Genomic DNA, 27,574 nt, shown 5'->3' with positions numbered 1-27,574 from the left:
CCTACACAGCAGGCTGCGCGCGCAAAAGCGAACAGAAGAGAGGCACCTCAGCCGAGACGCACAGCTCCTCACAGCGGCTTCGCACTGACACTCACACGGCTCTGAGGCTGTACGGACGAGCGGGGACCCGAATTATGGGGCCGTAAGGACTCGAGGGGGTCTCTATTCAGGAGTGACAACTGCCCGAGACGAAACAGAAGACCACCACACTCGGCGCTGTGATGGAGAAAAGCGAGGGAGCCTGAGTGAACACACACGGAGGAGATTTAGGGCGCCGAGCCTGTGACTCTGACGCCTCAGTGAGGGGTTTCGGTGGGTTCAGCTTTTTCAGCTTTTCAGACTCTGTGTTGTGAGAGGATGAAGCTCCAACAGATGAAGCTCGGCTGGGAAACAGCGCTGCTGTCCGGATTTCTACTTCTTCACCTGACCGCTCTGAGCGCCGGCGGTAAGAAACGCGTTTGACTTTATAACTTCGTAACGAAGAGACGCGTTTAGTGTGTAACCGGGTCAGTAACGGGTCGGTGTGGCTGTTGGCGGGATAATGTCGGTTGTGTTGCTGAATGTAGGTTAATGAGCGCGCGCCTCCAACACTAAAGGACGTTGAGTCGTTCATTCGCGCGCGCCAGATCTCTCTCTCTCTCTCTCTCTCTCTCTCTCTCCTTTGTACACGCACATATACACTGTTGGACGGCGTGGTTTTACATTCAGCTCACAGCTCAGCGGTCTTTGAAGCTGGTTTATCCCAGTAATCTACATGACACCGGCTATTCTCTTCTCTTAACCCCTCAGACAATCATCGTTGAGCCCTCAGTGTTGCTGCGCAGCGGGTAACATGGTCGCACCTGCCTTATAATTAATGTGCTTTTTGCTTGGTGGTTTACGCATAAAATTATAATCTGCTCGGCTTAGACCCTTCACTTTAGCACAGTATAGCACGTTTTGGTTGTGGCCAGTGGCTCTGCACCTGCATTTTAATGTGTACTCCCTATGTAGTTACATTGTATGTCCTAAAGTGTCCAGACACCAATTTTAATTAGTGAATGCAGCTAATTTAAGAGGCACTCGCTGCTGACACTCATGTGCTCATATAATATATATCTCTGTAGAATATAGATGTATAATCTCTCTATAGAAAAAGAGCCCCAGCATTGGGCTGTGGAGCAGTGGAACTGTGTTGTCTGGAGTGATGGAGCTCCATCCAGTACCTGTGGGATGAGTTGAAGTGATGTTTGCGATTCATCCAACATCAGTACCTGACTTTACTGCTTTCATAGCTGAATCCTATCAGATTCTAAAACCTTCCCAGAAGAGTACAGACGGTCTGTGGTCAAGTATACTGTTTCATATCTGTCACTTTGTAGTTTGTCTGACAAAGGCAACAGAGTTGATCTCACTTGTAATGTTGTGTTATTTTGGATTCAGAAGTGGAGGGGGCAGGATGAACTAAGAGCATAACAATGAAAATGGGTGTAGTCCATATGTCAGTGGTGTATTCAACATCAGATGGATATTTATCAGTCAGCCCATGTTATTATGCTGTGTCTATCAGATGGATTAGGACAGCTTGGGCAGCAAGAGTAGACTGACCCTTTTCTCCCAGAAGTTCTACTGAGCTTTGAAAGTGAAAGAGAACAAAAAGAGGATATTGAAAAATGGAGGGACATGTCCCCAGCGGAAACTACACCCATAGTAAAGTATTGGTCCATCATCTAGTTTGCTGAAAGTTTACCATTACAGTTAAGGGTGTAATGAAGCCGATCTGTATAAAAAAAAATAATCATTTAAAACACACACACACTCAAATATATATTTCAGGCAGGATACACCCTGGACAGGTCGTCAGTCCATCGCAGGGCAGCCCTAAATTAATACTGAATCACTAATACACTCCTCATTCTCAACCAAGGCTAATTTATCATCTTATGTGGAAACCACTGTTAGTGATCAAAACTAAGCATCTGGGTGCATCCTATCAAAGTAAAGTGGGTGGTTACGTATATCGAATGACTGGGCTTTTTATAAACCAAGTATAAATTGTAGGGGTTGTGATTTTTGGTGGTTTAATTTGTTGGGGGTGGGTGGGGGTCATGGCAGGCATTGAAAAAGGTCTATTTGAGGACTTTTATTTTGCTAAGTCAAACCAGTCTAGTGTGTATAGTTTATAAATAGAGCTCCATAGAGTAAAGACACACAATATATCTTAAATTAAACTGAATTTTGAGTTTTGAGAATTGAAAATTGCATTGGACCTGAAAACATGTGCCTCATAGCACCCCCAGTGTGCATGCATGTAAGCTGTGTACATGGTGCAAACATTAACATATGGACAGAAACATATTAACACAAGGCACATATTCAGGAACTAGTTTTTTCGTATTGGAACAAACTTTAAATTTGGATATTGTTACACCCCTAATTTTAGTGTTGTGGACGATTTCTTGCTTTCTACCTTTTTTGGCTTTACTGAGAATGTTTAGTCCTGAACTATATTTAAGGTAGATAAAGTCTATCCACTATTCCACCAAAAGTTCTATGCTGTTTGAACTATCTGATGAACATTCGGACATGCACAAGGAATATACAGCATTTTCAGTTAACTCAGTAAATGCCATATAACTCATTGTTGTATTAGCCTTAATTCCACAAACACTGCTAAAAGTCAAGTAGTCTACTTAATAGTGTTAAGAGTAAGACTCTTAGAAAAGTAAGAGGACCTAAGAGTGAGTGAAAATGAATGAACTAGTTCTAAGTGAAAATAAATGAATATAGGGCATTTTTCTGTAAATTTTAGTATGCATTTTTTTATTACTGAGAAAAAAACAAAGTATAAAATGTTCTGTATCTTTTGGACAGGCTACATTTTATGTTTTGTTTTTTCCCAATATGTTAAATTAAGCAAATAAACAGTAATTGTACACTGAAGTATGCGGAAGTGTGTTCCCTGTAGAGGATGTGTTGAGTTATTTTCACTTAGAAAATCAACAAAACATGTAATTTAGCCAGGGGTGCCCAAACTTGTGCATACAGCTTACTGTACAAATTACTGTAGAATTACTGTATTTTATTATACTGTATTGTTAGGACTCATGAGCTGTCAAGCGATGCACTACTCAAGTACTTTTTTCAACTGACATGTAATCATATTACACCCTGACTGTTAGTACAGACATGCAGTGGATGTGTCTGTGTTCTGTGTTCCTGCCAATACTTAGCCTTCACTATTTCCATGGCGATGTGGTCCCGTCTTCTTGCTTGGGGGCAGGAGAGGTGAAGAAGGTAAAAGAGAGCGAGAGTGAAAAGATCTGGAGGTGTATTCATAAATTCTGAGCAGTTTGCTCAATTTGTAGTTTAAATACCTTGTCAAGAGAGCCAGAGCAAAGATTCAGTGTTCAGGGGCACAGCACTGTTCTGAGGCAAGTTGTTCCTATTAACTTGTCCTTAACTCACGTTAAGCAAAACTGATCTCAGGCTATTTCCTGTGGGAACTTTCTCTCCAAGTTGCTCCAATCGTTCCTGGGCACAGCACGGGAAACCATCTGTCACTGAGGTCTCCTGACAGCGGAGGCTGTCAGTGAGCATTAGCATCACAGCACTAGTGTTAGCGCCCTGCCTTGCCTGGCCGTCTGGAGCGCCCAATGTGGGCTAACAATACCTACAGGACACTCACACTAGAGCGGCGCAACCTGTTGGATATACACTATAGCGCTGCACACCTTCTGGTCACACGCCTTGGAATGGAATTGTGCACCCCCTGGGGAATTCTGGACAGCATTTTAGGCTTCCATAATGCAGGCCGAAGCGGTCCTGCTCCTAGCTGAACTGCGCCTGAATGGATTTTTGGCGATTATTTTAGTAATCAATAATCTAGAGAACGTTTTTGACAGTGGTTTGAGTAAGCCAGAGTTTAAGGTGAAACAATAAAATATTAGTTTCACTAAACTGAGAAATAAAAAGCCATCCATGGTCTTTCATATAAATAGGTGTGTTCACCAGACTCTGTTTCTTACTGTAGGAGAAAAAGATATTAAAATATGCTTTATCATCAGTCAGTCTGCCAACTGATCACTGCTGATTCTTCAGAAAGGTACATTTTAGATTTTTATTTGAATCTAGTTGTCAAGTTTAAGCAGAATCACAACAGCCCTAATAGAATGTATACCAGAAAAGAGAGGTCAGAGAGAGCCATTCTCATATTCCACTACATTTATCATGAAAATGAATGTTTTAGTTATGATTCCATAACTGTACACATACTATCATAGCAGTTTGTCACTTTAAAACCATACACTAACTGTGGGAAATATACCTTCCCCCATCTCCGCTGCCTCATACTGATTATTCTTATTTGAAGTAGTACACAGCAGACTTACCAAATCCATTTTAGACTGATGTATAACAAGCCAGCCCTGAAATGCAGCAACACTGAACTAACATTCCGGATTTTTCTGATCTTGTTTAATTTGGAATTATCTGCTCTAATAACTTCTTTTACTGGGCCGCAACAAGCATTCAACCAGATTAAATGTGGAGTAATCAAAAGCATTTTATGTAGCTGTTACACATGCATGTATCTTCAATTATACCACGCAAATCCTAAACTCCAGCACAAATATAAATATGTTTAACAAGTTGAATATATATATATATATATATATATATATATATATATATATATATATATATATATATATATATATATATATATATATGTATTCAACTTATTTTTAAAGTCTGTATATACTTACAGTAAAGTAGTCAATATGTTCATACTTCATAGTATAGTACATTTGTAGTACATACCTACTTTATATAGTAAATAAGATGTACCAGTGTCCCTACAGTGTCCTGAGGGCCATTTATGATATAAAAAAAAAAACATTAGTATATATTTTAAATAGAATTTCGCATTTAATATAATCATCGTGGTTGTTGTATTTATGCAAGTAATACTCTTATTTCATTGTTAAGTTTTGAAAATAAATTCTTGAAACATCCAACAAAATTGTCCAATCAGGATTTTTTTTCTCTGTGGTATCGAAGTAGATAGAGCCCAGTGAGCTTTCCCATTGGTTTAGGCGTCAGGAGCTAAACTGAAGGCCTAATGTGTCACATTGACGGCTAATATAATTAGGAACTGACAGTGGAATCAACGAAACATGTTTCAATTTCCATTTGGTGGAACCAATTTTGTGGAAAAAAAAACATCTCTCTGGTCCTTCTGAAAGTGTTAGATACGCCAGTGGCTGTAAATTCTAGTTCATTTCAGTCAGATGTTAAAAATGAAATATCTACAGCTTTATGCCAGGCCTCTTTACTGAAAGAATTTCTGCAAAGGTGTGACAAGGTAAAATATGCCAATGTCAATATGTCTTTTACGAATTTCAAATAAAACATGAAATGTCTTCTAGAAGGGCCAAAAAATGTTTGTGTGATTCACCATTAGCTTAGCACTAATACAGTGTTAGGATCCCATAGGGGAGTTAGCATTATCATAGAGAGTTTTGACTTTTGTAGCCCGAACTGAAGGCCTACCTCACTGCTATGTAGTACTGTAGTATAGTACAGTATGTACTTATACATACTGGCAAGAGCACAGAGGAGGTTCTAGATAGTGGCATTTGGGATGTTGGCACTGTTTACCCAGCAGGACACGCATCACTATATGTCTGTCCGGCTTCATCCTGGCACCACTGAGAATCTGCACGCCATCACTGATGCCAAGTGTGGCTGTGCCAGCTCCCCTGCCTACCATTCTCAATATACTATTTATAACTTACCAAATGACTACAGGGTGTGGACAATCTTCAGCAGGGCCTAGTATCACAGGAGAAGTGTCTGTTAGATTCATAGATGTAGGTTTAGTCTGGCATTTACAAGTTAAAGCTAACACTACAGCAGACCTTTGCAGCATCAGACATGGACTAAACAGAAAAGCATTTGTTTAATTACATGCAGGTCTAAAGGTCATATTTTGGTGAATTACATGAGGTCTGACACTTATGGGATGCTTATTGGTGTAAGTAAGATCAGGTATGTGTCATTTAACACCTGGAGAGCTGCACTTATTTCGTTAGCATTGAAACTACTAAAGCTAGCTTTCCAGGAGCAATGTGGAAGATCACTGGTTTAGACCATGCAGCACAGTGAAGCTTTTTAAACTAACTCAGTTTGTTTAGATGGAATGAGACGCTTCCCTACAGGTCCGGCCAGGTCAGACATGGTCATCAATGAGATGACATATATATATATATATATATTTATATATATATATATATATACTCCTTCTCCTTCCTTTTTTGTGTCCTGGGCTCTGGGGATTTGATTGTTTCTCACTTTAGGAAACCACATTTGAAGAAAACAGGTTGACACTGATTCTGGTCATGATAGAATGTTTGAACAGAGATGGACAGAGTAAAGTGAAGAGAATATCAGGATGGAGATGATGTGATAGATTGTGGCATGGTGACATACTTAAGCATGATATTACTCTTTAGGTGAGGAAAGGAACATTTATAGAGATATAAACGAAAAGAAATTGGGGAATAGGGAAGGAAAAGGACCAACTATTCTTTTACACCCTCACAAATACACACATTTACAGTCTCTTCTGGTGAGGTCATGCGAAAAAGACTTAGATGGCATTTTTCTTTCTCTGTTTCTCTCTCTCTCTCTCTCTCTCTCTCCACTCTCTTCCTGTCTATCTCTCTCTGTCTCTCCACTCTACTTCTCAACCGCTTCCTCGCATTCTTTGCTTTCCTCTTGCTCAGCATCTTGACATGCTTACTAAACAGGGAACAGAAATCCCTCTCAGATGCTTTGGCCCTGATCTTTAAGGAGGTAGAAACACAGATACACACTTTCCCACTCTTCTGCCTCCTTCACACCCTGAGGGCAAGTGTTTAAGTGACTGTAATGCTTTCTCCCGCTCCCACTTTCTCACACCGTTTCACTGCAAAAACAAAGTAAACAAAGAGAGCCCACACCTCTCCCACAGCCCATCACTTAAAGCATGCACTGGTGAATGAGATAGGGGTGTCTATGTCTGTCTCTCTGATTTTCTGTTTCTTTTTTCCATTGTGGCTAATATCTCAGTCATGATGTGGTTTTCATTTCTAACATCTGACTGTTTCCCCCTATTATTATAAAGCTAACAAGCTGAAGCAGACATTTTGCAGCATTTGACATGGGCTAAGCAGTAATGCATTTGGTTAAATGTGTCAGATTTTCAATAGGGGGGTATAGAATCAGCTGCCAAAGCCTGTTTACAAAATTACTCTACTGATGTGCTCTTTAGATCTTACGTACAAATGAAATGAATTTAGTTTCATAAAGTAGTTCATAAAGTATTACACTGAATGTGGAAATATAATATAATGTAGTATAATATAATATAATGTAAGGAATTTCTCTTAAAAATGCAAAGTTAGATGAATAGAAAAAAAAAAAACATTTCATATGCTAATCCTCATTGGCAAGTGCATTCTGAGACGAGACGGTGGGAACGATGAAGCACATGAGTGAAAGAGAGGAAATGAAATGAGGGGAGAGGACAGAGGAGGCTCTGTTCCACATGGCTTTTCAGAAGGCAGCCACTTTACATTGCGCCTTGGCAACCAGTGTGTGTGTACGTGCATGTGTGTTTGGGTTTTTGTGGTGAGCCGGGGGTCTCTCACATTCATTTCACAATGAAGCTGAATTAGACCACGAACGCCCCGCAGCAACTGTTTTTCACACTGCCAATCAAACTCACACAGGAAAGAGAGTGAGAGCACAGTCTATTAAGGGGTTGTAAAAACTATCTATCTATCTATCTATCTATCTACCTATCTATCTATCTATCTATCTATCTATCTGGGTGTAAGTATATGCATACATGCTGTTTATGAACCTCATTCCATAAGCTACTTAGGGTTTATACTAGGGCTGCACAATACAGGAGTTATTAATCATTATAATGATATTGGCTTTCGCGGTATTTATAGTGCAGAAGCCTGGACTATGAAAATAAGACCTCTAACAGGTTATAACCTTTAAGTAATCTGGTACTGTGATTATTTTGTAAAAAAAAAAAAAAAATCATAATACTAGTATTTTGTCCATATTTTGCAGGCCTGATTAATAGACATGGCAGTTTCATTCAAAATTGACAGATATGCCCCAAAATAAATAAATTAATAAATAAATAATCAATAAACACAAAATACAAAAACAAAATAATTCAGCTATCATGCACCAGATGCATCAGGGTGGATGCCACCAGGGGCAGTAACACCACTAGGAATCTTACTGTTACTGTATTATATTAAACCCAGACCACAAATCCATAGCAGTGACAAAGCTTGAAATTTACTCTGAGAAAGGCAACCAATCTAAAGCCTTTGAGATAAACAGACAGGAGCTAAACGTCTGTTTTTACCTTGTCACATCATAACTTCTACACTGCCTTCTGGTGGAGGATAGAGTTCAGACATCTCACGGTTCTTCAATGTGAGGAAATTAAATGAAGAGAAAAGCTAATTCGCATACAAACAATCCTAATTTACAATTCACTTTTTTAAACCTTTATGACCATTTGAATATTCAAAGATTCTGACCAATCTCTACTAGTTTATCGTCAAATTAAAATGGAAGTAATGATCATTACCATCATCCAAATTAGGTCCAAGTAAGGTTTAATTTTGCCATAGCAGCTCTTGTAAATACAAGCAAACATCTCTCTGGTCTTTATTTTACACTGATGGTCTGTACTGTCTTTTGAACTTTTACACAAACAGTTGATGTCTATGTGGACTCTGATTCAAATGAGCTAGCATAGCATGCATGTGGATGTGAGATATAGGCCAAGTGCAAAGAGTTCTTGTGTGCATGTGTTTATCTGTAAGTAGGACAACGAGAGAGGACATTGACATGAAGCTGCCCAACAGTTCCAAAATGGTCCATTGGGCACAAAGGAAAAAATCAATTAGGTCATCGTGTTTTTACAGAGGGATTCCCTGATATGTGTGTGTGTGTGTGTGCATGCTTGTGTGTCTGAGAGCATTTCCTCAACCCTGCTCTCTTTCAGATTGACCACTGCAAGTCTCAGCCTATAGTCCTTAATCCTAATCTAAATCCTGGCGCAGGCTCAGGAGAGTACATTAGTAAATCAGAGCTCCTAATCCCGCCACCACAAGCCGCTTTGGAAAGAAATCGGGGGCCTCGCGCACAGCAGGCCATAATTAAGCAGATTTGTGTGGGTGTGTGTGCATGTGTTTATGTAGCTGAAAGAGAGACACAAAGAGAGCGACATAAAGAAATAGAAAGGGACACAATCTGTGTGTCCGTGTGTGTTTGTCTGTGTCTATGTCTGTGTGTGTGTGTGTGTGTGTGTGTGTGTGTGTGTGTGTGTGTGTGTGTGTGTGTGTGTCTGTGTGTGTGTGTGTGTTTGTATGTGTGTGTGGAGTATTTGTTCTCTTTGTCTTTTCTCTTTCCTGGGCTACAGAGTTGCTGAATGTGCAGTATATTAATGAGATCAGTGATGGCCAGAGGAGAGAGCCCTCATACCGACTGCATTTATCTCAAACCCAATCCCATTGTTCTTGCTACTCAACTCACACTCGGCAGACATACTACAGGTAGCCAGATTACATTTAAATTGGAAATGAATCTAGATCTGTTTGGCTGAGCCAGCAGGAATGAAGATGGGTGAGAAAAGGGAAAGAGATAAGCCAACATATAAGACCATAGCGTATAGACTAACAGCATGGTGTGTCTTGCAACTGGTATAAACGTCTAAAGAGTCAGCTCCCATCAAACTGAAATGAATTATGCATGCAAACATATGTATTCATAGTGTAACTTTTGTGTACTGACTTAAATAACAAACAATTCATACTGTGGTTCAAAAGCATCATAGGCAATGGGCTGTCAAGGGCTGTCACTAACAATTATAGCATGTAATCTAATGATTATTTTGATGATCAACTAATAATAAGTAATAAAAAGTAAAAAGTAATATAATAAGTAATAATGAGTCATCTCATTATTTTAAAAAAACTAAACAATAAAAATACACTTAACTAAAGGGAAGACTTAAAGAAAGCCTTTTTTACTCTAAGTGAAACCAAAATTGTCATCATTCATCAGCATGGTTATTTCTTCAAAGTGGTTTTAATCAAGTAACCATGCCCTAGAAAACGTGTAAGTTTCTTTTTAATAATATTTAATAATATTTAATATTTATTTTTCAATCATTATTTGCAGTATGTTCAAAAAGAGTAACAACACCAGAAATACCCTCTTACTCTTTGTAGGTACAGTTACTCTTTGTAGGTACAGTTACTCTTTGTATGTACAGTTAGTGACTGTTGCGTAAAAATTTCTCAACCCTCCCTCTACCCCATTCATCCACGGACAACGGACGACGACCACTGAGCAAGTATTATTTGGGTGGTGGATCATTCTCAACAAAGCAGGGACACTGACTTGGTAGTGGCGTATCAGTGAGTGTTATGCTGTTATAAATGTATTAGGCACAGCAACGTTTCTAGTGTTTTAAAACACTGTGTCCATGCAACGTCCACTTGCTTACTTTGTTGGTACACTTTGCAGCAATACAGTTACAGACCATAGTTCATCTTTTTCCATGTACAATTTGTGTCAGACAACTTCTAGCCCTTTATCAGTGGTCAATCTCTGACCACAGAGCTGCTCCTTGTTGGTCTTTTTGCCTGGTGGTGGGCCACTCTCAACCTAGCGTGTAGGTTGACTGACGTGTACTCTGGATGCACAATTGGAAAATGGCCAAGGTCGGAAACAGAAGATTTTTGCTCCAAACACAAAATCAGCCAATTTATTGTTTTTATTTTGGCTGATCTCTGTTGCAGTTTTATGACGTAAATGATGTGAGGCATGTACTAACGAGAAAATATTGTAGCATGCATGACTCATTGTGATAAATCGGCAGTTGCCTTTTAATGTAACACTTCATTTAATTCATATTATTTAAATATGAATTAAACTGGAAAACTTTAACAGTTTAACAATCCAACTGTACAGCAACAGATGGGCTACAGTCAGTAACTGTTTAACTACAAAGTGCACTTGGTAGGTATACCAGATGAAATAGCCAATGAGTATGAAAATTTCATGTAGTTTTACATTATTTTGTCCACACATCTGTTTAACTCAGTCTTGTGTGTTTGTGTTTCGCAGGTGATTCACTGGTGTTCAATACCACTCAGTTCAACTCATCAAACTCTGCTTCTAATGGGTTCAGACTTAAGTCTGTGTTTTCTGGTGAAGCCACATCCATTTCTCTGGCTCAAGTCCGTACCCATAAACCACACGCAGTGGAGGAGCTTGGCAGTGGAGGGCCAAGTGAAAACAGCCCATCCACCAGTGCCACCATTGCTATCAATGCTGACTCAACTGAACATGAACACCTGATTGGTGTTGCTATAGGTGGCTTGGGGGCAGGTCTGCCCACTCTGTCTGGCTCTCGACCTCATGGCACAGCCCAGCTAGACTTTAAAGATGAAGACATCGATGACAGCGCTCCCCGCTGGCAGAATAAGATACTACAACCTGATGGAAGTACGCTTGATCTCAACCGACACCAGCCAACCACCTCCGCTCCTTCTGACGATCCATCAAACTCTGCCAGTCAGCCAGACAGCAGCCATGTCATTAAAGTGGGTTTCTATGAACCTGTGGAGCATCACCAAATTGACACCCCCCCTCCACCTCAGCTGCAGGAGCTTCAGGGCGGAGATCCCACTTCATGGACGCTTTCAGATTTTTACGATTATCTGTCCCCTGATTACTCCACCACTGAGGGCTACCCAGATGAAGACCAGCCCACACCTGTAGATATGGAGGATGAAAATGTGCGGATGGTTACCAAAGCAGCACCCTCTAACTCACAGCCTTTTGCCATTGACGATGGTGCATCTGGTGGTTACGATCTGACAGGACCTGCAGGTGCTATGGACGGGGAGGACAGTTCTGGTTGTCTTTTAGGATTCATACGCAGAAATGGTACATGCCAATCTCCTTGTGACATCTACATCAGTTACTGCTTTAACGGAGGGCAGTGTTATGTGGTAGATGGGATTGGAGCATTCTGCAGGTAAAAAGCAATTCTTTTGCCCTCTGTTTTACTTTTTTTCTCTGTCTCTCCCTCTCTTATTCCCTCTCTCTCTCTCTCTCTCTCTCTCTCTCTCTATCTCTCTTTCACTCTTTGTCTCACAAGCACACTTTTCTGTAGGCACACAGTCACATATGAGTCACAAAATAAGGCCATCTTTCAAAAACAACTATCATCAAGTCTGACAGCTTGAAACAGGGTGGTGACTACTGGATTTTCAGAACAGTAGTAAACTGACTGCAGCCCATGAATGATCTTGGTTCTGGGCCAAACTGATGCCAACACGTGGAGAGGGCTAACAAGGTCAAGCTAGCTTTTAGTAAGTACAATAGTGTGATGTAAATCAATGATAAACAAAGCTGTAACAGCTAAAACACATTTAATACAATAGGAAATATGGCAACAAGCTACACAAACTAACATCTGACATAAAATTCTGTTTGAATGCAGTGTTCTCTCTGTAAAAGAATCACTCAATATCACTACAGCTGAGAAAGCATTTTGTAGCATTACATAATGTACTTCCAGTTATGCTAAAGCTAATATACCATTACTGAGTGATTTTACTGGACAAAAAGATACAAGCTGCTGTTCTGCTAAACAGAACCGTCAGTGGTCAGTTTCCTAGTCTTAAAACACTATTAGCACAGGCAGCTGAGCTTTCTGTGTAGGAGGGGTTGTGTTGACATTTCAAAAGGATTAGAGGAGGTAGGACAATGTTGAGGGACCCATTGGGGTCCCCATCTGCTCTCTGAGAAACCTAATGCGCCCCCACCCCCTCCTTTGTGTGAGTGAAATGGATATATGTTCTTTTTTCTTTTTGTTCTTATTAATTATGGTTTTATTCTTTTTACAAGTTCAGTTCAATGTTTATTTTTCAAAATGATCCAAACGCACTACACATGTAAAAAACAAATAATGAAAATCTAAACCCTGTTTCATGCTGGTGTAATTATGTGTAATTTGGCTAATAGTATAATGAAACACTCAGCCCACGATTCAATTCAGTTCTCAACAATCAAGTTTTGCACAACTTACTAACAACATTAGAGCTAGGAGACAGGAGAAGGGCTGGAGAGAGTTGTTGATTAGAGCTGATCGTTTGCAAACGTTGGTGTTCAATTCAATTACATTTAATTAAATTTATTTATAAAGCACTTTTTAGAACAGAAGGCAATTTTACAGAAAAGCCACATCCAAGCCCCAAATAAGCAAGCCAAGAGCAACAGAAAATCTCCTTAAGAGCAGGAGGAAGAAACACCAGATAGCAAATCAATAACACAGCAAGAGTAAAATGAAGATTAGACAAATTAATATACAGAAATGAATATTGAATAAAGAAAAGAAATGAGCCTGTCATTAGACAGAATTATTTAACTTAGCCAATGATAAACAACGACTACAGAGGCATGTCAGAGTAACAAATAGATCTATGAAGATCAGCTGCGACTTCAAACAATGCACTTGCATTAAATGACATAATTAATAGAATGTCAATGCTCTGCAATGCATTTTTACATCTCCATGACGCACGCTGTCATAGTTTTGCATTTCAGTATCACAATGTCACAATGCATTGTTACATCCCTTTGGTCACATAAGACTATTGATTTTTAACAAAACAGAAATCCTAATTTGATTGTGACTAAAACTATGAAAATGACACGTATAAAATAAAAAAAATCATCCTTGTTCATCACAAGGATAGCTATACACAATTTCATCTCTTTAGACCAATCAGAACAAGTTTTGTGGAATTTTGTTAGCATACTAAATTTAATTGTTGGACATTAAAGAGTTAGATCTTATGATAAAAGGTTGCACAGCCTGTGTTCCTGAAGTCGCACCTCCATAGCGTAGCCCACTGCCCTTCGTTTAACATTTGCAGGTATGGATATGGTTATGTCTCCATCTATCTGTGTGTGTAAGTGCGCGGATGTGTGTGTATGTGTGTTTGGTCAGACATACTCAGTGCACATTGACAGTTGCCTTCAGCTTGCATGTTTATTTCAAAGTTCTTGGGATCTAATGAGTTATTCTAATGTTAAATAGATCAAATGACGTCTTTTATTGCTTTTGCATTAATCTTACACATTTCATTTAATCCAAGCAGTATTTTAATGACAAATGATGTCACTGAAGAGTTATGGTTAAATTAATCACTATGCAACTGCTTTATAAGACTTTTTCATTTCATTATTAACCAGATGTATTTTCCATCTGGTTCTCTACTCTTGTGTCTAGCAAGTGGCACTTTTACAGAAACAAAAGGCTCTGTTTTTGAAAAGGATGCTGGAGATGTGAGAGTAATAGAAAAGGAGAGAGTGAGAGAAACTTTGTCTGGATGGATGGCTACTATATGGCCCAGTGTGAATGTGTTCTGCATGAGTGTGAGCAGGATTCAGTTCAGTGGAACTGTGAGCTACCAGAGTATATTTTAAAACAAAGGCACAGATTGATCTTTTCTTTAGAGTCTGAGCCTGGCCCATTTCGAGACCAACAATGATTTTCTGTTAGCTATTGATCGGCCTCTAATACACTGTAGGTCAGTGGAACCCTTAGGCTAACTCTGAGTGCCTTTATGTGTGTGTTTGTGTTTCCAGCAGCTAATATCACATACAGTGTGTGCCCTCATTTCAAATGGAAACATTCAAATAATTTACCTTTCTGGAGGCCCTGAAGAAAAAGCATATAAAATTAGAGCTGTACTCATCAAGAAATTCAGTGTATATGTCTCTGTCTGTTGGGAAAGCTATGCTGAAATAGAAACAATTGGAGGACTCTATAATAAAAATGTAATTAATTTGGTCATATTTGCCATCTCTCATAACATACCAGTATTTTCATTAAATGCAAAAAAGAGGCGCCTAGATGGTCATTATAACTTGGCGGAACGAGTATTTCTCTCTCTCTCTCTCTTTTTAAAACAATAATTATTTTTAATGAAGCCACAAAATTGGCTCCAGTCACTTTCCAGATAAATATATCACTGATTCCAGATGCGTAGGCTCTATTAATGAGGGTACAGAATATTGGTTATATTCAAAGCAGGGCAAGGCATAAGGATTTGTAACTAGGGCTGCACAATATATCATTTGTTAATCATTATTGCTTTATTGGCCTTTGCTATCCTGATGTACATATGGCTGCAACATGCAAACAAGCCCTCTAACAAATTTGCTGTAAACTGTGAGCATCCTGATCTGTCACAGATGCTCCCAGTTGAACCTTATTTTGTCTGTTTGGAAGTATCAAGGTGTTGAAATGATACAACAAATCAAGTCAAGCGTTCACCAGCATGTTGAACAGCATCACGATATGTAGCGTGATATATATACCAATGTAATGCAATATGATATTTTGTCCATGTAGCTCAGCTAATTAAGAACAAAAGTGCACACACAACCCATCTTGTTGAATAATGTTTTAAACTTTTTTGTACGCTCACCCTTCGAAACCTTTATATGTGTGCGTTTATTTTAGCTTTAATCAGGCCTGAAATTTCTGTGTGTCTGAGCCAGAACCAACCTCAACCATGACACCAAGTGTTGAGTCTGGACCCAACCCGAGCCCCACAAAGTTTAGTTTACCCAACCCAACCTGACCTACATCATCAAGTTTTCAGTCCAAAACTGACCCGAACCAGCCCATCATCAATCACACTGTTGAATAAAGCCTGACAGGACAATGCCAGTCAAATTATTGTGTACAAACAACAATAGCTGTCATGATATTACAGATTAATTAAATTAAAAAATCATAGAAAGTAATATGATACACTAAAGAACGGCTGTCTAAGTTGTTTTAATTTATCTTCAAAGGGCTCTCACTTTAAAGGGCTCCCCTTTTAAAGGGCCTGGAGTCCCAGAGAGAACAATTGTTCCTCCCCCTCCCCCCTCAGTCACTCAGCGCGATGCTAGCCAACGCAGGCGCGTAGCTGGTGTAACAGAACTGGCAGTTAGTTTTCTTCTCCGAGCGTGTTAAGTGTTAGTGACACTTCAAAAAGATGTGATGGCTGGCATCACATGACTCGGAGGAAGCACATGCCGGCCTTTAACCTCCTAGCACCCGTAGTATCGTGTAAATGGGGGGGAGACCTAGCTAGTGGGTGGAATTGGGCATGAGTGGGGGAAAATGCAAAGTAAAAATGATTAACAGCAGGACACAGGATAAGGGAACCCAAATGTGATATCAGAACCTGACACAATCCTGGCAGATGTTAGAGAAATGATATCCAAACCCATAGAGCAACTTCATGAGCAGTCAGGTCCCGAAGGGTTCGGACAAATATTTCAAGCGCTAGTGTTTGTCTGTTTGTATCTTGCATTTTTTTCTCCCTCTCTGTCTTGCTCAGTTTATCTCTCTCTATCTCTCACACTGTTACACAGATGTGAGTGGCATGGCCAGTCCATTTGAATATCTGTCAAAACATCACGCACCCCTCGGGCACAGTCTACAGTTTGCCCTGTCTCTCTCTCTCTCTCTCTCTCTCTCTCTCTCTCTCTCACACACACACACACACACACACACACACACACACAGCTGACGACCGCTTCAGTTTGCATATGTGTTTATGGGTGAATATTGTAATGGTCACTCTTGGTTCTCAGTCTTGGCACAAAACCAGACACACACACAGGCCGAAACAGATTGTGTGATTAACTTTGCGCATCTTTTAACCTTTAACCTTCCTGCTATTTCCTTCCCCTCTCTCTCTATCTCTCTTTTTCTGTCTGTCTCTTTTTTATTCTCTCTCTCCTCTCCTTTGATCTCTGTCTTGCTATCTCTCTCTCTCTCTCTCGATCTGTATCTCTCACCTCTTTCTCTATCTCTCTCTCTCTCTCTCTCTCTCTCTCACTGTCTCTCTCTCCATCTCTCTCTCTCTCTCTCTCTCTCTCTGTAGGTGTAACATGCAGGACTACATCTGGAACAAAGGTACCAGATGTGAGTCAGTCATTACAGAGTTTCAGGTGATGTGCATTGTGGTGGGCGGAGCTTCGCTTGTTTTGCTCCTTCTCTTTATGGTAATCGTGTTTTTCTCCAAACGGCTTCATCTACTGAAGATTGAAAACAGACGGCTGCGCAAACGCAGGTTAGTATGTGCATACGCAGCTCACACACACGTGACACTGACATTATCAAGCAGTGCTTCTCATTATGAACTTGAAACAAATAAAGCTCTTGAAGCGCTACAGCTGTATTTTTAGATGAATAAATATGAGCACTGGCGTGTTCACTGGTTTAACTAAATGCACTCCAAAGATGTTTTGAAGATGCAGTTTTGGTGTAAAAGTCAGCTCGCAGCACAATGATGTCACCCCCTGTTCTGAAAGTAGGCCAATCCAACAGAGCAATGTAAGTGTGTTTGTATGTTTGTGTGTATGTGTGTGTGTGTGTGTGTGTGTGTGTGAGGGTGACCTATATACAGCTGTGCAGCCAAAGGCATTTAAACACAGTCCAAGAGAAGAGAAGAGAAGAGAGGAGAGGAAAACAGAAGAGAGGAGGAAAGAAGAAAAAAGGGATAGAAAGGAGAGAAAAGACAGAAAAAAGGGCAAAAAAAAGATTATACTCACATGTTCATGAATGTGTGTGTGTCCACCTATCAACACCATCTGCTGCAGTTATTAGCTCAGCATGTGCATGTGGGGATTGAGTTACAGAGTGAGAAGAAAAATCATAGGGGTGCAGAATAGAACAGATCAGAATAGGCCAACATTCATTCCTAACCTGTCATCAGCAATTGGGCTTTTTGTGATTTCTTTATTTTTTGCCAGATTTAGATAATGATTTTCTAATGAAATTTCAAAACTGCCATGAAGTACAAGTTTTTCTGTTTTTCATTTCTGAGGGGATCAGATATAAGATAATCTAAAACTGTAGTTCAAAAATTATTAAAGATACAGAGAAAAGGAGACTCCTAACAGCCATGCAAAACCTGGTAGGCCACCATAACCGTTACTATCAGATAAACAGTGCTTCTTGCTTTCATCTTTGAGAGAGAAGAGAAAATCAAGCTCCGCTCTTGCTTCAAATCTGAAAAAATCCACAGGAACTTTTTTCATCCTTCCACTGTGAGAAGACAACTCAAAGTTCTTAAGATGCCTGGGATGGAAATGATCAAACCTTAACAATGTATTAGGATTGGTTTAATTTCTATAGATCAAAGTATGTAAAATAACATTTCTGTCCTTCGTAGTTCTGACGTCAAGAATGTAACAGTGTAAGAGTGCCTTGGTGTGAAGTGGACCTTTTATACTGGTCTATTCAACCTTGTTAACAAAAGAGCACCTTACTGACTCTCCATTGTATGCCTAGAGTAAGTCATTTGAGCATGCTGATAAGTCTCCTGGTGTTCTCAGAACTGGCCACTGCATAGTCCACACCTGACCATAATTGAATATGTTTGGCGTTACTTGGATCATGAGAATCAGAAAAGACTGAACTTTGGGGGTGTGGAAAAATACGCTGCAGATTTCTTTGAGAAAGTGAAAGCAATGAATAGCTTAATGGCCATTTTGACAGATAAGGGTAGTCTATGGCTTTGGCACAGTGCTGTATATATTTCATACAAGAGCAAATTGTGAGCTTAGGCATAGAGCTAATACACAATATTAATGTCTGTATTGCTTTTTTGTGCTGTCTTGTGCTGAAAAAATGACTGTAAAGAAATTAGAATCTGCCATAAACAATGATTAGTGCATCCCTAATATAATCAGAAACTCTCTTTCTCTGTCTGTCTATCTGTCTGTCTGTCTATATCTATCTATCTATTATTTGCAGTAAGTACAGGCCCCAGTCAGAGCAGCACAATGACAACTTCTCGCTGTCCACCATCGCTGAAGGCTCTCAGGCAAATGTAAGGAAACTGTGTGACTCGCCTAACCCTCCTCATGTCCGCGCTTTGGCTTACTATGATAACATTATCTGTCAGGTAACTTTTCCTCTCCTCTTTCTCCCTCGCTTGTCCTCTACGCATGCGTACAAGTCGCAATTCTGTGGGATTCTTTCTCTCTGTCAGTCTGTATTTCTTGTTTGTCTTTCTCTCTTTCTTTATTTATTCGTTGATGCAGGTGGTGCACTCATTAACCTTTTCATTGCTGTTACTCTATAGTCATGCATGGGAGTTCTTTTCCTGTCTCTATCAATTTCTATCTATCTCATGGAAAGACAGTGGGATAGATAGAGATACCCTGCTTCCTCTTTATCCTTTGTACTTTCCCTTCCCTTTTTACCAACTTGTGTCCGTACATCATAGTTGCTATGTAAGATGCTGCTATTGTTGTTTGCTTGCCTGTGTTGTCTTGTTTGTCCATAACAACACATCTCATAATCAGGGGTAAAAGGGGGGGGTAATAATACTACATACAGTGTTGGATGAGCAATTAAGTGGAAGCATTTATCAGAAGTAAAGGTTCTCTATTCAGTGTTAACATGATAGAAAAGGGCAACTATTCAGTTTCTTCGTCAAATCTTGTAAAGGAAGGTGTTGCACAGGTCTAGGCTGCAGCTGCAATAATAAGTATACCTAGATTCTAGTCATGGAGGGATACAGCACTGCAGAGTTTAGTATTCTGTCTCATTAAACACACTTGATTCAGCTAAATGGCAAGGCCTTTAAGAGTTGAATTCAGAATGTCGGAGGAAAAAAAATATTTTTTGCAGTGTTGTGGACCTCCAGGACCCCTGCCTTGTGAACAAATGGTGCCCTATAGGGTAATAAAGATCCTGTGTTTGATTTTAATGTTATGTCCACCACCCCATCCCATAGAAAACCATGAGCAAATACATTTGGGAGTATAAACCCAAAGAAGAATGCAGCGGTGAGGTAAGATGACCGGCAACTGTCTTAGCATCCCTTTTGGCTCTCTGCTGCACCCTCACTAACCCCAAAACATGGCTCAGTATCCTGCTATCTGCTCTCGCCTTGCTAACACCGAAAAATGGCTCCGTATCCTGCAGTTCCCTTATGGCCTTCCTACTGCAGGTCAGCTATCTTGGCTTAAACTTCCGCTCTTCATTCTGCTGCTAAGTCATCCGAAGGAGTGGCTCAAGACATTTTCATATTCACCAACCTAGCAGAGCAAAATGCGATAGCTTTTTTGGTATTTCAATTTGACATTTCTATTCTGTACACTACGCATTAGCCTTGATTTTCAGGCTACTTGAAAAGGGAGTCTTTTTTTCTTTTTTTTTCAAGGCAGGATTCGTTGCTGTCAGGCAAGACATTTTCTAGTATTAATGATGTAGCCCACTAGTTTGATTCTCTCCACTCGGTTCCTCAGTCAGTTTGTATCAGTAGAGAGTTCTTTCTAGTACTAAAGAAGGAATTGAGACTTACTGTGCTTTCATTTTCATCCAGTACATTGCCTCACAAAAAGCTACTAATCTTTTGGGTATCGTTGTTTTAATATCACTCAGTTCGGGAGTTCTCTGCTTTCTTCTGTATGTACTTACATTAACACAACTTTTCTGCCTCACACTTTCAAATAACTCATAGATATAGCTAATTTAGTTAGTACACTCACCTGTGATCTACAGTCTTTTAAAGCAAAGTTTCACTAACTTTTTAAAAGTTCTTGCTCCATTTGTGGGGCTAAAATCTTGCAGTAGAGTTGATCTTTCCATGCTCCTCCTACAAATATGCACTTTTTACAAACTTTTTTTTTCAGAACACCTAAATTAATTAGTTTAATTAATTACTTTTAATTCCAAATGATATTACTTTTGAATGACTTGGGCACTGTTTGGGATAAAACATTTCCCTTATTGTAACTCAGGACATTTGGTATATTCTTACTTGCCTCAAGTAAACTTGCATTTGTCATGTGTCTCTCACAACGGAATTTGATAAACCAAAGCAGTTGATTTTTAGTACTTGCCTGTAAATTAATATTGTGTCTCATGCTATAAATTCTATTTGTTGCTTGATAATATCAGTCAGAGCAGTAAATATTACAACAGATCTCTTTTAACAATAAAACATTTTAAATGTTAAATACAGGTCTTTTGTTAGTAGCCTAACAACAACATGTTTAAAGATTTATGCAGCCGCAAAAGAAAATGGGCACCTTTTTTTACACTTTCAGCCAGGGAAAAGAAACCAAACTGAGGTATCAAAATAGCCAGGTCACTGTCTTGCTAACTTTACCTTTTAGCTTTTTGTCCTTCTCATCTGAGAAGCCATTTCTGTCATTTGAGTCATTTGTTCTCCAGGATGCGGCCAGTGTGTCCCTTTAACGTTTCCAGGTCTATAGAGAACATGCGTCTTACATGGATCTGGTTTCAGACTGTGGTTTCAGAATAGCTAGTCAGAGCACACTGCCACACAGACATATAGACTGCACTCCTGTTGAACCTCTGACATTTTGTAATATAAAGTGGAGCTGACAGCACTCTGACCACAGATAATACTCACACGCTCTGAGACCTGTTACCCCACAGCCCTCAGACATGTCACCAGACATAAACCTTCTGAACTTTTGAAGACGTCAGTCCGTGTGCCCTTTACTCTGCAGGTTAATTCTTTCTAGTGCAGCTCCCGCTGATCTTTTGATAAGCTGTGGATAATATTAAACCTCCAAAGTCAATTTTGTCCATTTTACATTTATATTGTTTTTTATTTTTTAATTGAATAAAAAAAGAAAAAATATATAACATATCAAGATGTGTTATAATTATCTAAAAGGAAATCAGCTTTGAATATTTTAATGTTTTAGTTAATTAGGTTAAAAGGATGAAATAAGGTTTCAACTGCCTTGAAAAACTGCTTTATATAGGCTGCAATGAAGTAAAGCATATTTCAGAGGATACATATTCATGTTTTGCGAGTAATAAAAGCTTAATGTGACTTATTCGTCATTCGGCTCCCTTCTGACTCTGTAGCGCAGAGTCCTCAGTGAATGCCATCTTGTGAACTAGCTCACAGAGATGGGAAAGCTCTCTCATGATGAAAGGAACGGGTTTGACAGGCTAAAAGGGGAAGGGGGGAGGTAGAGAGAGAGAGAGAGAGAGAGAGACAGATAGATAAAGAGAGAACAGACAGAAAATTAAACACATGAAACCCCTCAGATCTCAAATACCTAGCCCGCTGACACGTTCCCTGTCTCTTCTAGAAAAACGCTTCTTACAGAATCAGTTTTTAGTTACTTTTTTTTTTCCTTTTACATGAAAGAATTGCAAGCAAGTGACCCAGCTATGCAGTCAGTTTAAAGCTTTCTTTTTCTCTTTGCTCCCTTTTACACTCACCTCCTTTGTGGCTTCATGCAGGGATACCACAGGTAGCATGTTGGTGATCACACTACACATGCAGCAGTGAGCCTTGCCCGCAGTGAATAGAATGAATAGTAAATTGGTGAAAATGCTCTGCCAATTGTGCTTTGATACATATGATTTTGTTGCCATGTTTTATGGGCTAAATACATAAAATACTGGCATCCTGATCTTTCTGTCTTGCCCTTCTAGCAATGCCATATCATTTAGCTTGTGCTATTTAGTAGTATTTGGTAGTACTTAAAATTCAGATCTGGGATCAGCTGCACCCTGAAAACACTATATTCAAGCATTTTATCAAAAGAGCCAAAAAGTTAAGCTGATTCCAGGTCTGTGCGCAACATCTTCTTCCTTCATGCACTCAGGACAGGTGAGAATGGCTCTTTTAGAGTTTATTTGAGGAGATTTTCTCTTATGTCCTGACATGCCTGCAGCTTCTGAGTGTGTGTGTGTGATAGAGAAAGAATTCTATGCATGTGTGGGAGCGAGAAAACTGATTTATTTTGGGATTGTATGTATATTGTTTGTTAAAAGCTTTGTGTAAAGTTAGCCCTGTGCTTGAGGGGTCTTTGAATTTTTTAGTACTGACCACCATTAGTCAGCGATTAATCATTAACCGGCATGCCTAAAATCAATGACATGACTCATCAAAATATCAATTATAAAACAGTTAGTTCCAGTGCTGAAATCTGATTGGCTAATTCATTTTTAAAGCTGTTGTAAAATACTTGATTGCACACTTTAAAAAGTATTCCTTGAATGCACCATGGACTGTACTGTCAACGGGGCCAGGCATAGGCGTGTATATTAACATATTAATAAACATACCCTGCGTAAGAACCTGGTTTTGTTTAAACCGAATGGTTGACAACTATATGTTTATGATCATCTGAGCAAAAACTAAAGTTGATGAAATATTCAAAAGTTCTATTTACCACTCATTACTAGCCCAGGTTAAAATAAACGTAAATGCCATTAACCTTGGCTCATTGTACATCAGTAGCTCTCGAACCACCGTCCATCATGTCCCCTTTAACTGTGTACACCTCACACCGCCATGCTTCACACTTTCTCTCAGAGAGCAAGGACAAAATAGTCACCTGTCTTGCTTTCCATATTGTAGCCTGTTGTAGTAGTGACATCGTTCTCTCATAGAGTGGCCCTGAATACCACTATTTAGCTGCATTCTTTTTAGTAGGCCTATCCACTGTATCCCACTGCCTATCACACCCTCAAATTGCATGCGTACAATTCAAAAACATTCTTCAACTTAAACCTGCCTTTCCAAAATAAGCTGTTGTTCATTGGAAATCACACAAAATTAAAAATTTTTAACCATTAGCATTGGTCAAACAGTTTTTTATTTGTCAATAAATCAGTTAATCATTTACATCTCTAGTCAAGAGTGGAGTTGGACTGTATGTATATCCATAGGGTAAAAATGAGTGTGTTTGACCACCATCTGGTGAGGTCTTATGTGTTAGCTAGAAGTGGGGAGCAAGGGGGCCGCTTTGGGACCAGTGCTTATTTCCGTTGGTACGTGTGTGTGTGTTTGCACCCCCTGTAGGATGACACTGCCAAGCTGGAGGAGCCGGTTAAGTCCCCCACTAAAGAGGACGAGTCTCTGAACATCCAAAACTCGCTGACACCCAAACATGAGAACAACAAGGCCAGCGGTGAAGAAAACGCAGAGGAGGTAAACTCGCTGCAGAACAATATGATGTAGTACCAACCTCTGCCCACAGGCTGGCGTCATGACGGCAACAGACCACATATTGACCAAACACTGGCCTCTTCACATCGTTGTAAAAGTTCTATCAAATAAATTGCAGTAGACCACACTGGTGCAAACTGGTTCCATTTCAGGCTAATTCAAAGCCCTGCCACGAACATAGCAGTTCACATCCCCAGAAAGATGCATTTTCATCTTTGAATCACAAGTCAAAACCCACTCAAGCAGTTTCATGACAGGCGATCTATGCTACAGTGTCTCATGCTATTGCAGTACTTGCCTGTTTAACCATATAAGAGCATCAAAGCAGCACATGCTGCTGCCACTGTCCCTTTCCTCTTTGCTTGCTGCCACTGTAATGCTACGTCACGCTGAGTCATGCTGTGTTATGCTATGGCACGCTGTGTCACGCTAAGCTATTGAACACTTCACCCACACATTAGCCTCTCAACCTACGAATTCACCTTTAGCCCTGGCTGCTGTGAGCCTTTTCCCGTAAACTCCTTCTTCTGTCCTGCCTTACTCCGAATCGGCATGCATTGATGTTCTTTTGTACAAAAAAGATTCTTGAGCAAAAGAAAATCACAGAAATACATATAAAGTACATTTAACAACAAATGATCTCAGAGGTTTTGATGTTCTTTTTGACTAATTCAGTGTGTAGGCCTATGTATGAATATATATATTCATATACTGTTTGAATTAATATTTATATACACTATTATAGATTATAAAAGCACATTGTGTCTTGTTTTCCGTTGATGTGATTTCTGATCCTTTTGATGTATTTGAGATTTTCTTTTTTGTACCTTTTTTGAAACAGACCATGACAGTTGATAAAAACAGAGTTTGCTGGAATAAAACGTTTTAACAGTACTGAGTCAGTCCCAGTGTAGTCCTGTCTTCCACCGCTGCTGCTTTTCTGCTTTCTGTCTTTCTCTGTCTGTCTTTCACTCTCATGAAGTGTCTCGCTTAGCTCCTGCGCATGGCTTAAACATACCCATGCTGCTGCTAATCATATTGAGTCTGCTGTTCGAAAAGTGCTGTATTATACCAGTTTTTCATTTACGTTGCAACAGTTTTGGGTATAAAAATTAACCTCGAAATCCAATAGTGAAGCCGGTGTTGCTTGTTGGTGATGAAATTATCTGAGTACATCACAGTTCGAATGTTATTTTGTTGAAATAATTGCAATTGAATTACTGCACACAATTTATTTATTACTGACTTGTATTGATAGTTATACACATAAGCTTACCACCACAGTTCAACTGTGGCTTTGTGAAAAATACATCCATTTTATATATGTTAGTCTTAATCACTAAGATCAGGCATCCGTTGTAAGATTAATTATGACATTCCAACCAACATTTATCTCTTAAATGTACTTTTTCTCAGTTAAGCTGAGATTTATTAATCATGCCTTTAAGCCATGGATGCTTATACGAGTCCATGGAGGGCTGCAGTGTCTACAGATTTTTGTCCCAACAGTGCAGATTCGGGGTTGGGGTTAATCCTGTTTCAGGTCATTTTTATTTTGTTTCAGTTAAGCTGAAATTTAAAAGACATTTAGTTAATGGAGTCATAACTGAAATTTTGGGGGGTACCGGTCTAATGCCCTTTAAATTCTCGTCTCTGCCTTCCATTTCCATTGATGAGGTTTTCAAAATCTCCACCTCCTCCCTGTTTCTCAGTCCTTTGTGTCAGTCCTTCCACCGTCCAAAGGTGGGGTCCGGCCTTCTAGCTCCAAGCAAAAGACGACCAGAACTCCAGCCCATGTTCTAAGAGTTCTCAGTCCTTCTTCATACTACCACCATAAAATTAAGGCACAGTCCAAACACGCAAATACATTTTAGAATCTAACCAGACCTTGGATTCAGTTCATAACCCCAAAAAACAACTGCAGAACTGTAGACACTGCAGACCACCATCCCCTCTGTAAGGCCATAATTCATGCTCCCTTAAACACACCTGTTAGGATGATGCCAGTTCCTACAGGTGCATTATCTCATGCTAATGTGCCATGCAGTCTGCCCATGTGTTCTTTTGCACATTACACAGGTATTGCATCAAAATAAATAAATAAGTAATAAGTAATACATTTAGTTAACATAAAATTAAACGAAAAAGAGAAATAGTAACTGTTAAAGGACATTTTATTTATTTATTTACTGAAGAAACTACAAAATGCATATATAGAGTAAGTGTAGTTATTTAAATGGGCAATGAGTGTAGATTTTTGTCACATCACAGAACAGTCACTGCTTGTGAGTGCAGTGTATCAACATTACACCACCTACTGTTGCTACTCTGTCAAAACGTGACCAAAGGCTGAAATGTGTTTCACTATCCTTACAGACCTATTCACAATGTAGCCTTTTAACTTTATATTTGTACCTTGTCTATAAATTTCTGTTACCTCTTTTCTAGGCATGTAATGTTGTGTATTTACTGTATATTTCACCCTGTTTATTATTTCTGTGTTTCTGCAGCCATATGTGTACTCCATGTGTCTGGTGTAGTTTTGTGCTTGTGTCTCTTTCTATATCTGTGCATGTGTGTGCATTCAGGGTGGGGTGACCATCGATCTGGAGCTGCTTCTGCCAAAGGAGGCAAAGACGCACCCTGAGACCAGCCCCCCGCTTCACTATAATGTTTTCCTCTACAAGCTCCCCAAGTCCCCCAAAAAGTCCCCCGTCCTCCGCCGGCCACCTGGACGCTCTGGACAGGCTAGGTCGCTCTCACAGCTGTGCCCCAGACGAGGCTCCGAGCCAGGCTACAGCCCCATCAGCACCCGCTCTCTCCCCCCTATGCCCTCCAGGACGCCTAACCTTCATATGGGCAAGGCCTGCACGCCATAACAATCTTTAACAGTGACCATGATCACACCGCTGGAGCCTCTGGGGATGACAAATTTGGCACCTTCCAAAACTACTCATGCTCACCCTGTGACTTGGCCACAATCCATTCCGCCGTGACACATCTAACCCTAGTGAGATACATGAAACAGGTTGTAGCTGTATAACACAATGGTATTGTGAACACACAATAAGCCTGAAACATTTGGGATTTTACCAACAGACCTTATGAAACATGAGTCACTAACATCACACTGTGTAGTAGGATAAATAGCCCATGACTGGAGTGACCAGAAATGAACCAGCGACATTACCTACAGTCATGCTGAAAACACTCCTTAACATAAAAGAGACTTACTGACTGCACAGACACAAGAATATCCACCATGACTCTACTTTGGTGTACAGTACACACATCATACTGCTTTGTCAGACAGCACATTACTGTGTGCGCACAGACATCACAGACTAAATATTCAGGGTAGCACACACTTGGAGATTACTAATTAATTAATGCGGTGCTTCTTCATGTTTTTAATCTCAGATTAATACGTTTCATGTAGAATAAAGAATGATAGAGTTACTTTA

At 39.7% G+C, this 27,574-nt stretch overlaps 1 protein-coding gene across 4 annotated transcripts; it reads left to right on the top strand.

Annotated features, from left to right (window-relative positions):
* The first annotated feature begins 12 nt into the window (after window positions 1–12).
* Window positions 13–27,574, top strand: cspg5b (chondroitin sulfate proteoglycan 5b). 4 transcript variants are annotated; one of them, XM_036566934.1, is made up of 7 exons: window positions 14–445; window positions 11,194–12,109; window positions 17,031–17,219; window positions 18,908–18,983; window positions 19,896–19,952; window positions 23,964–24,092; window positions 26,699–27,574. In XM_036566934.1, exons 1-7 carry the CDS (start codon window positions 358–360, stop codon window positions 26,987–26,989), a joined length of 1,746 nt encoding a protein of 581 aa, XP_036422827.1. In that variant the 5' UTR covers window positions 14–357; the 3' UTR covers window positions 26,990–27,574. The 4 variants fall into 4 exon arrangements, with proteins under 4 accessions (XP_036422826.1, XP_036422827.1, XP_036422828.1 ...); XM_036566933.1 differs by lacking the exon at window positions 19,896–19,952 and having other exon boundaries at window positions 13–445; window positions 18,908–19,058; XM_036566935.1 differs by lacking the exon at window positions 19,896–19,952 and having other exon boundaries at window positions 15–445.

This window comes from Colossoma macropomum, unplaced genomic scaffold (genome assembly GCF_904425465.1).
Source record: "Colossoma macropomum unplaced genomic scaffold, Colossoma_macropomum, whole genome shotgun sequence".
In the NCBI taxonomy this organism is placed as follows: Eukaryota; Metazoa; Chordata; class Actinopteri; order Characiformes; family Serrasalmidae; genus Colossoma; species Colossoma macropomum.
The sequence above is the reverse complement of the archived record's forward strand: the minus strand, read 5'-3'. Positions and strand labels throughout refer to the sequence as shown.

Coding starts and splice junctions, on each gene's coding strand:
- cspg5b (XM_036566933.1), top strand. CDS start 358: ATGAAGCTCCAACAGATGAAGCTCGGCTGGGAAACAGCGCTGCTGTCC. Junction 446..11,193: donor GACCGCTCTGAGCGCCGGCG/GTAAGAAACGCG, acceptor TGTGTTTCGCAG/GTGATTCACTGGTGTTCAAT. Junction 19,059..23,963: donor ATGATAACATTATCTGTCAG/GTAACTTTTCCT, acceptor CACCCCCTGTAG/GATGACACTGCCAAGCTGGA.